Source organism: Toxorhynchites rutilus, chromosome 2 (assembly GCF_029784135.1).
Source record: "Toxorhynchites rutilus septentrionalis strain SRP chromosome 2, ASM2978413v1, whole genome shotgun sequence".
Taxonomy (NCBI): Eukaryota; Metazoa; Arthropoda; class Insecta; order Diptera; family Culicidae; genus Toxorhynchites; species Toxorhynchites rutilus.
The window spans coordinates 12491197-12502667 of NC_073745.1; the positions used below are offsets into that span (position 1 = coordinate 12491197).

Below are 11471 nucleotides of genomic sequence, written 5' to 3' on the forward strand. Positions count from 1 at the left end.
CGTTGGATTTTCATTATCCACAATTAGCGACTTCATCCTATGTCCCACGATTTTATTTTAGTCTTATCAATGCCCAAGACTAATGAAGGAGATGTGTGATAACTGCTAACTGCTATTTGCCTAATTATTTTCTAGCTTTTAGTACATTATTATGTTTAATCCCAATTAAACCGTTTAATTTAAAAAGTTCTTTTTTACTTATTTTATTTTATTTTTTCATTAGGGTGACCATTCCCATTTTAGGGTTGTCCGAAAAATCAACTTTTTCCTTTTCCAATAATGACTTTTTTTCAAAAATTTATTACTTTTGAACTACTGGACCGATAGCCTTTTTTTTTAAAAAAAGACACATTTGCCAATTAATTGAATTCTAGTCATATACACCCAGTCTAGTCGCATGGAAATATTGAACGAAGACTGAAAACATGTTAGCTTCGAAAAATCATAACTTAAAAACGAGAAATAACACATCTCTGATTTTCGGATATGTTATGTAAAAAAAACCTCAGCTTTCAAGAAAAAAAATATTAAAAAAATATAGCATCCTTGGTCCCGAAACCATGTAAACTATAGAAAACTAATACAATAAAAAATTGCGAAATCAAAATCCATTTTTTTTCACAAGTCTAATATTTTTCAAAAAAGACTGTTTAATTGGCTTTAATTTTATGTGTCGATCATCTGAATCGGTCCAGTAGATCAAAAGTTATGAATTTTTGTGTTGGAAAAAAGAGGATGAAATAGATTTTTCGAACCATCAAAAAATCAAAATTCAATCAAAAATGAAGAAAAACGCCTCTCTGGTTTCAACATATGTTATGTGAAAAATCATCAGCTTTCCAGAAAAAATATAAAAAATATAGCGAATGAAAACAATAAAAAACGAATGCAATCAATAATAACGAGGGCAGAATTCGAATTTTCTACAGGTATAGTATTTTCCAGGTACCAGGTTATTGGCTTTAATTTGATATGTCGATCATCTGAATCGGTCTGGTAGTTCAAGTTATGATTTTTTGAAAAAAGTCATTTTTGAAAAAAGAGGAAAAAGTTTATTTTTCGGTCAACCCTGATGAAAAATTACGGGTCAAATGTTTTGCGAAAAAGAACAAAACTATCAATTTTCACGAAAATCTGACTTTATCGGTTTGGCATGGAATGGCTGTATATTCTGCTTTGACGAAATCGCAAGGTTGTTCCACATCAGCTAACGGTTCTCCTACATACTCAAAATGTTGAGTTTTCAGTTCCGGGTTTTTCATCCAAGTGACGGATGGTCATAAGGAAGGGATAAATCTGCTAACTCCCCGGAAAGAGGAGCCAGCCGATGTTCAACTTGATTGAAAGCACTGCGTCTTGGAGCATTTGTAGCACTGAATATTACATCGAAATTCAATCGAAAATATATATGATCTTTTTTATAATGAGGGTACCCGTATGTGGTATTCGGGACGTAACACAGCAGTGTCACGATGGTCCTCCTGCGAAATAATTAGTGCGTTGGTCGCAGGCCTTGCAAGCCACACCACAAAAACACCAAACAATGAATGCTACACGAGACATTGTGAATCAGGCCATGTAGTAAAAACGTTAATTCAAAATAAATGAATAGTCATTTCCGTGTTCCGCTCTAATTAACTATATCTCGTTTCTAATTGCTGAATTCCTCAGAACTGTCCTCACTTGGAACATGTGAGATGCTCTTCAGTAGCGGCTTCACAGTAATCTGATAAATGCCCCATTTCTGGGACAAAGCCGCTTATAGAGGCGTTAATCCGCTATTTCCGGGTTTTTGTAGCTTTACTTGGAGACTGACAATGCCCATTTGCTCTTCCCACCACTCCCTAGACAGTATTCACCTGAACCAGTGCAAGCCAGAAAAACGATCTTTGTCGATAGAATTTCTGACCCAAACGGAAATCGAACCCGAAGCCCCCATCTTGGCGAGCGCCACGCTAACCACTAGACCATGGGGAACTCACCTCATGAGCGAGACGAAAGTAACTAAAGAAGTTTAATATCCTTCCAGGAACCAGCATCACCGCAGAAGACATCGTCGACGGCAGTTTTAAGAAAAATCTTCATATATAAACATTTTCATCCCACTTCTAAATGGATTGACACTATTTTCGTAACTCAAATAATCATTCAAGACACTTACATGTTGTCAAATTATCTTGAAATTATTGAGAAATTGATTTCCAAACATAATTCTTAATAAAAAGTATTATTCACTACTTTGACCCATTATCACCCCCTCTAAGGGGAGAGTTTGGATCAACTTTAATTTAATCGTAGTTCAGTGAAAAATGAATTAAAATTAATAAATTATTCAACAATTATTCATCATTAAAATTTCGAAAACTACCTTTATTGACCTATTCTCACCCCCATCAACGGTAAATGTAAATTTCATAGTACTTCTACCAAAACTCGTCTCTATAATTCAAATTTATTTTCAGACATAATTTACGCTCAAGATTCTTGTTTGTTCGCTACGTTTTCATAATTTTTATCTTCAAAACGCGTTAATCTTCTTGAGAATCTATTGTCATTTTCGCTTCACACCAATGAAACATGGAATCCAATTGGACTAACAACGATGTCTTTGTAGGACATATGGGAATTAATTTTATTCGAACTGTTCCTCAAGGTTTTTCAAAAATTTCATAATTTTTCCTCACCTTACCATTGATTTACGAGCAGAGAGGAATACAACAAAATAAAGACGACTCAAATCGGATCATTCCTTCATCGGGTTTCGCGCTTAGCAATACATTTGGTTTTCAATTTTTATTTATATAGATAGAAAATATAGGAGTGCAGTGCCTTTAAATGTTTTTCAACGTGACTTCTAAACATATATTTTTACCATGGCGGTATAACACGACAAACATATTAAAAGAGCCTATTTACAATAAAATACAATAAACTAGAAATTTTTTTTTTCAAATATTTCGAGGATGGCTGCATTTAGAAGGAGATTGATAAAGAGGTTTTTTATTGTAAATCACATCAAGATTCATAATTTGTGGCTAAAAATGATTGTTAACATACAAAAATTCGAAGTTTCGATGTTCCACAAAGTGCGATAAAAATAGTTTTACCATATTGTACCCATTTTTTAAATTTGCTACATGAATTCTATTTTACATGAAAAATATTTAAAAAAATATATATATTTATTTTAGATATAGCAAATTAAAGTTTTTTTTTGTAAATAAAAGAAAGAGTACTATTTTTTTTCTCAGTGTATATTTTTTTTACGTTTGGACATCGATACTCTTTCTAAAAAACTATTTCGGTAGAACTCATAGTTTTTGAGATATAAATAATCAAAGATTTCTTTCACTAAAATCGATACACCCTTTTCAAAAGTTACACATGAGTCAAAAAATTCCCAAAATGCTGTGGAAAACTCAAGAAGGAGATTCAAGGATGAAATTGACGAAAAACCATTTTATGATTTATTTTGTTGTATTGATACGACTTTAACAACCCATATATAAGAAAAATAAATTCAAAAAGAAAACAAACCTTCATTTTAATTTTCCCAAAATTTTTCGATACTGATTTTTTTTTTGCTATAAATACAGATGCACACATTTTTTCAGAATTAAATGTGGCAACCCTGTAGGAGTGCCTTATTTCACCTGAAAACCATTTCCACTTTCAAGCAAACATCAATTTCGTTAGCGCAAACATCGAATAAACTGACAACGTTTATCACGTGAAACAAATGGGAATTCATTTTTCCGAATTTTCCTACCATCCTTCAGGATTTTCTGAAAGATGTCTGAAATCGGACCATTGACCAAACACGACAAATGAAAATTTTCGGAAAACACTAAAGGAAAATGAGGAAAAATTGAAGTTCCATGTGTTCTACAATTACATCGTGATAAGCGTTGTTAGTCCATTTGATGTTTCATGCCTATATAAATAAAAATGGATCGCCAGATGTGTTGGTAAGCGCAAAACTCGAGAAAGTAATCGTCCGATTCGATTATTTGTAAGTGATTGAAGATTTTTGAACGAGAAATGTGAATATTATAATGACGAGTTTTGGTAGAAGTACCAGGAAACTTATAGTAAAAAGGAAATTGTAAAGGGTCAATTAGAACGATGAACGCTCGTTTATGAGAAAACGTGAATGTTTGAAAGTATTCATAACAAAAAATTTATTCTGGGCGGAACGAAGTTTGCCGGGTCAGCTAGTAAAATATAAATTTGGAACTTTAGTGTTGCTTGCTTCCTTGCATTTTAAAACGTTTTGCACCAGAGTAAATATAAAATTGGATATGGTAGCGGTGTTGTTTAAATGATTTCAAATATGAAACGATTTGTTTCAAATTTCTTCTTCACCCAAGTAAAGTTCATGCGGCGAGAAACATTGGGAAAGTAAAGAAATATTCACAAAAGTAATTCCCCTTATGTTCTGTATATCATATTAGGTGTTTTTAGTCCAATTCAAATTCGCATTGAGACATATATGTTCCGTTGGGTTTGAATCGAGTATGGAAATGAGTTTAATAAACACACTTAGAAATTAAAAATTATAAAAGAAGATTACCTTTTCCATTTCAAATATGTGTTCTATATAATAAAGTAACACATTTTTTGTGGTAAGAAAAATTGACAATTGTGTTCGATAATAATAACTATCTTATATTATATTGATGAGCTTTGATTATTTCATCCATCTTCTTCTTGAATGGCGTTAACGTTCCCTGTGGAACTTTTGCCGTCTCAACATATGCATTAACTAGCGTCATTCATTAATACTCAGTTGAGATTTCTTAAGCCAAATAACACGCCTTCAATGTATTCCGAGGGGCAAGCTCTAGAATACGCGTGACCACAGTGCAAGTCGGAGGAAATTTCTTTGACGAAAAATCCTCCGGCCAGAACGGAAATCGAACCCGAACACCCGGCATGATAATGTGAGACGCTAACCACTCGGCCACGGGTGCACCCTATTTCATCCATACAGAACACAATTATTTCATCCATACTCGTCCACAGAGGGCGGTTTTTATCATATCCCATTCCACTTCGGCATTTTCCATCTTGATACGCACCATCCAATGACTAATTACGGTCCTTCTGCCATCATCACTCAAGTGGTAACACTGGTGGAGTGAACAAACAATACCCAACAATCAAACAAAACGGCCCTTTTCAGGCCTACTAAATCTTTATCAAAGATTTTAACGATTTTTTTAATTCAGTTCTTCAAACATGTCCAAGATCAGCATGCAACAGATAGCTTACGTCAACTATGCGGTCGTGTCTCGGACGCAACACTCCTGTGACTTTTTCTATAGAAATAGCTTACATTTTAGCAACTTCAACTATCTGTAATCCTAGAAAAGGTTCATTAGAAAGACCTGGTACATATATACTCACTTCTGAAGAGGCAGCTTCGACTGAAGACTCTTGATGGTGTTGTGTGCAATGGCAACTCCTAGGTTGGCACCTATGACTACGGTGAGCAAGCCTTTGATGAAGCCGAACAGGTAACCACTGCTGATTATCAACACTAAATAACCCACAGTTACCGGGAAGCTCACGATTGTGAACAGACACAGGAAGATGCCGAATATTATCCACGAGTTTTGCGTTTCAATCCAGTACAGTATCGTTTTGGCGTAGTCTCGGAAGGCATATATCACAAACACTAGCACCGTTATTGCGCACAGTGGCAGCAAGTAGTTGAGCACTGGATTCCTGGAAATGAATCGTTGCGACTGATAGAAACAGTAACTGTCTCGCATGTTGCTGGTGCTAGGTGCTTTGCTGGTAGAGGTGCCGGTCTGCTGTAGCTGCAGATTGTGCAGCTGATGTTGACTGTGGTTCAATTGCAGATGATGGTGGTAGGGTCGATCTTTCGCTCCGACCAACGGTGTGTGCAAATCTAGGTCGCAAATGAACGATCTGCCTATCGTGGGAGGTATGGGGCTGATTGATATTGACGTGCTGTCTTCCTCTTCAATCGAGGATAGTAAAAACGTTGGTGTCGAAACTTGGCGAAGTTTTTCGTTGTCCCTCGATGAAATCCCATCATATGGTTCATTAATGATTATTTCCATGCTTCTTCCACAAGCGCTTGTCCCAATGATGGCGACTGCTCAGATTTTGCAATTAACTGTAATTTTTGTACAGGTATTACTTTCTTTCACACATTTAAATTAATGATTCAATTTATTTAATTAAACTTGCAAAATTATAACTTCAGAGATAGAATAGGTAACCAAAGAAAGTTATTTGTACTTATGAAGACAAAGAAAAATTACAAAGATGTAGTACCAAAAATCCTTTCCTGATAAATATAGCTTATCAAATAAATGACTAAGGTACAGCCGAAGAGACAACATAAGTCGCGTTCAAAACAATAACACTGAGGCATATGAAGAAAACATATGATGTGTATGGGAAATGGAAAAAAAATCAATAGTAATAAAATGCCACCAACATTTTGAATATTTTTTTCTATGATCCCATGCACCAATTATCCTTGCTTTTCACTGCCGATATTTACACTAAGATGAATTGCAGATTATGCACTTTCTACTCAATGTTAAAAAGCGAGATCTCCTTTCCAATAGCCCCACTTCGATCCACCGTCAATGAGTGCTATGATTGTCTAACTTTTCTAATTTGTGTTATTTTGTGATTTTTTTGGTAAACTTCTTGGGCTAATCAAAAAACGCACTGCAAAATTGACACCGCTCGATCCATTTTGGTGTGTGGGTTCCCTCCTTCCTGCTTTACTGCTTCATTGAAGGGATAAACGAAGAATAGTTTTCACCTCCTCCTACACATATATACACGCACGCAGGTACGACAAATCAGGCATTGACGATCGCAGCAGACAAAACGTTTTATTTTGATAATTTTCACACTTCGTTCTCGTCCCAAACACGCTAAATAAACTGAGCTTCTATCGTTCGAATGTTGCAGCATCCAGCCTGTAGCGTATTGAAAACGGACCGATAAAGGCAATTGAAGTTTGTTCTTGTTACTCAACCGATTAACAAAACAATTTACACTCCTTCGCATCGAAGCTGAAACGAATATACGTGCATACTATTCCGACCGCACCACTGGACTGATTGCGGAGCGGACTGCCATCCACATCTTTTTGAGAGAATGCTACTTCTCTCTCGTTTTCGCAGAAACGAGAGGAAGTTTTTATTTATCTTCCCGCGAGGGGTCCATTTAACAGCGCCCAACTCTATTCTGCAGTAAAATTCCTCGTTTGGAACCTAAAAGAAGAACTTGAATCCATCTCCCACATGTGGAAGTTCTAGCGGAAATCGAAACTTTTTTAATTTTTTTTAGCTTTTTGGCAACAACTACTGGCGGGATGGAGGTTGAACGGAAGAAGGTTTCATTTAGCTTTTCAGATGGAGAAAGCAGTTCGTAGTTGAAAGGCATTATCAACGTTCAATCAATCAACGTATTGTTCATCCGAATAAAGTGCGCTACACATACAGCGTCACCGTCACCGTCCCGTCAACCATTCTCTTGGACTTATTTTGCCGACGTCAAAGTTACCGCTGATTGTGTATGTGAATGCTACCATACGCTTTCCATGGGAGAATATTTGACATTTCATTCCTTTACGTTGACTTCACGGTGACGGGACGTTGGTGTAGCGCACTTAACTCTACAGGTTGTATCTTGGATCAATGCAAGGCGCCTAGAAGTATAAGGTGGGCCAACTTACTAAAACCACTCTTCAGTCATCTAGGAAGTCTACTGTGTTTTGTTTTGACGTAGGACTACGTCTTTCATTTCTATACCGGGGTGTAAAATCATAGTTTCGAAAACGAAAGCGTTACGCCGGACACCGAGATTTTGGGCGTTAATCGCTCCTAAACAACTGAACGAAATGGTATGATACATACTTCATTCGAAAGATAAAATGTCTACGCGTTATATACTTGTTACTTTTTCATCCAAAAACTTGTTTCAATAGCCTTAAAATTGCTTTCAAAACAGGCTATTGAAATCACCAATCGGTATATAAGCGAGCGCCGCTCGTAAACCCACTCAGTTATAATTGAACAGCGATTGGAGCATATTGTCGCTGTTGTGATGAAGCTCTTCGTTTATCATGAAAGCGCGGATGAACGGTGTCACCAAGAGTCTGTTTGTGCACCTTAGGCCAGAAGAGAATCCATCAGGAGGAGAGTGATGCCACAAACGGTTCCCCGGGAAGAGATCGGAGCAGCCGCCACACACACACACACACACACATACACGCGCGGAACTCTTCGTTTGGGTGCCATTCAGCATCGAGAAAATTCCGGAAAGATTCAATCGTTGCTGAAAAATAATCTGCCAGTTCCCCTGAGAACTGGCAAAATAATAAAAAAAACAAAAAAATACATTCATGCGAAAGAGTTTATTTTAATGTTTTCTAATCATATAACACAGCGACCAAATACATTTGGTTTTGTGATTTTTCAATCAAGTGCAATTAACAGGTGGTTATCAAGTTAGAATTAACCACTGGTGGTGGACTTCGAGAAAAATCGAGAAGAATTCAGAAAGACGTTACTGCAAAATAATCTGCCAGTTCCCCTTGGAATTGAAAATTACATTCAAGCGTAAGAGTTTATTTTAACGTTTTCTATCCATGTTATACTGCGACCAAATACAATTGGTTTTGTGATTTTTCAATCAAGTGCTATTAACAGGTGGTTATCGAGTTAGCATTAACCACTGGTGGGCTTCGAGTATCGAGGAAAATCTGGAAAGAACTAATCGTTGCTGAAAAATACTCTGCCAGTTCCCCTGGGAATTGAAAAATACATTGATGCGAAAGACTTTATTCTAATGTTTTCTATCCATACAACACTGCAACCAAATACATTTGGTTTTGTGATTTTTCGATCAATCGCAATTAACAGGAAAGCTTCTGAAAATTATTCTTCCCCATCAGTAGAAAATTTTCATATCCAATATTGTATGCGCGCCAAACGGAAAATGTTTCGCTTCGTGAAAATTATCAGTTGCCGAAAGTTTCAAACTCAGAGAGTTCATTCCCCTCTAGTTTGCCTTCTAAATTGCCATCGTAAACCACACCTTCTCTTGAACCACACCTTCTTTCGATTCAGTCACGGACAAAAAGCATACTTAAGCGATATTCTGGTGGTGAAACGCACCATTCTTTGTGTGGACACCGACTGGACAACATCGTTGCTGGACGAGCTGGACGGCGAGGGATCGAGTGCCTTTCTCAAGGCAATGAGGGTGGAGGTGTAATGCAGGTGTTAGAGTAGAGTTCCAAGGGGCTTCTTCAAGGCTAGAGACGAATGAACTGAAAAGTTTAAAGTCTCTATAATACAAAACCATTCTATCCATGAAACGCATTCATTTTTCGTGAGGACATCGACAAGACAACATCGTTACTGAACGAGTTGAACGAGCTGGGACGAGCTGGATGGCCTCACCTAACCTGAAACGCATTCAGTTTGTTTGGGACTGTGACGGAGCGCAGAAAAGTAGATCCATCAGAAGAAGAGGAAACGACCGAGAGAATACCAGCATCGAAAATTGGTTCCCCTTGAGACATCGGAGCAACCGCCACACACACACACACATACACGCGCGCAACTCTTTACGTTTGCTGGTTATCGAGAAGAATCCAGAAAGAAGTGATCGTTGCTGCAAAATAATCTGCCAGTTCCCCTTGGAATTGAAAATCACATTCAAGCGAAAGAGTTTATTTTAACGTTTTCTGTCCATATAATACTGCGACCAAATACATTTGGATTTGCGATTTTTCAATCGAGTGCAATTAACAGGTGGTTATCGAGTTAGCATTACCCACTGGTGGTGGACTTCGGGAAGAGTCCGGTAAGATACCGCTGCTGCAAAATAATTTGCCAGTTCCCCTTGGCATTGAAAATAACATGCAAGCAAAAAAGTTTATTTTAATGTTTTCTAACTATATAACACTGCGACCAAATACATTTGGTTCTGTGATTCTTCAATCAAGTGTAGTTAGCAGGGAAGCTTCTGAAGATTATTCTTCCCCATCAGTAGGATATTTTCGTATCCAATATTAGATGCATAAAACCTTGTAACTCCAACGTAACGCTCTCGTTTTCGAAGTCCCCCAAATATTAATTTATTCATTCATTCAGAATGGATTCAGATTCAACAACACTAAATCAACGACAGTCCTACGTCACCATTGCGGTTATACCATAGATATAACCCACTCCCTGTTTTTTTGATTTGGAGTTCTTTGGAAGTTAAGATATTTGACCTATGAAATTTCATACGCTGAGCCGACACAGTATCAAAAATGGAAATCATTTGAATATCGAACAAAACGGTTTTATTTCATAAAATTCAACTTCAACAACCATTTTCATGATTTATTAGCACTTTCGTTTACTGCCGTTCTACGCATAATTGTCCCACGGTTCATAGGGATTGCATAGATAGCAACTTGTCGTTCGCATGTTCAATCAAAGATCAAACCTTGAACAATTTGTCGGACCCATCATTAAGTGAATTGTCGTTGAAATGCAGATATTTCATGATTTGCTCAAATTTAGTCCTTGGCATAGCATTGGCTATCAGCATATTTTACGTATCTTCCTTTTCTTCCCAGTAGAACCGCTTACTTGGTACTTTTACGTATCCGGAAACGAGCACAATTCCTAGAAATTTGTACATTTCCGGTACGGTCACACGGAATCTTGTATCTCCTTTTAGCAGTGTGTACTTTTTTGTCTCTGTGGTGATTATTCCGATGAAATCTGCGTCAAATAGGTAATGGAACATTTGAACGGCAGAACATTTATGTTTCGAGCAGAGATCACTGCGATCAGGTGAATGTCCTTCAAGAACAACGGCTGCATCTGCATCCGAATTAAAGGTCATTTTTTTCCAGTGTCTGGCTCTCCGCTTCTTGCTGCTGCCCGAGGAGCATTCTTGTGATTGGCCTCGTTCAATGTTGCTCTCGACATTCACCAAAACCGGAAGGGCCGTCCTCCGAGTCACTATCCCCAGCATCCACATCGCTGTCTCCACCGCTCGAGGGCACGATGACAAAGTCAATATCATTTGTTGACACTAGATTTTCGAAAGCGTCTTCGTCCAAATCAATCAGATAGTTGTACAGCTCCTCCGGAATATCGGGAAACTGATATATCCTATTGAGAAAAAATATACCGTAGTTGCACAGCGTATAAAATTTCATACGCTCAAAAGTAAACATAGATTTTTTTGCGGTTTCATAATTTTCTTCGGATTTTTTGCTAGATATCATTTTTTACACTCGTCTAGTAGTGTTGTGTCACATATTTGAGCAATTTAGAATCCTTTAAGAGGTAAAACTTTAATAAATTTATGTTTACTTTTGCGACTCCATTAATCTCGAACTTTGCAAGCTTCAATACACAACAAAACAACTAAAATGACACTGACACATAAAACACTCTTGA

At 37.2% G+C, this 11471-nt stretch overlaps 1 protein-coding gene across 4 annotated transcripts in view; it reads right to left on the reverse strand.

The window, feature by feature from the left end:
• The window catches only part of LOC129769198 (transmembrane protein 64), a 28345-nt gene extending 21246 nt beyond the window's left edge, over positions 1–7099 (reverse strand). The window contains exons 1-2 of one of the 4 annotated variants that reach the window (XM_055771301.1): positions 6716–7099; positions 5410–6148 (exon numbers count right to left, since the gene is read on the reverse strand). In XM_055771301.1, coding sequence (XP_055627276.1) covers positions 5410–6092 — 683 coding nt within the window. In that variant the 5' untranslated portion in view covers positions 6093–6148; positions 6716–7099. Of the gene's footprint in view, positions 1–5409; positions 6149–6475 lie in introns of all 4 variants that reach the window. The other 3 variants (XM_055771303.1, XM_055771300.1, XM_055771304.1) reach the window with 3 other exon arrangements.
• Positions 7100–11471: the final 4372 nt, after the last annotated feature.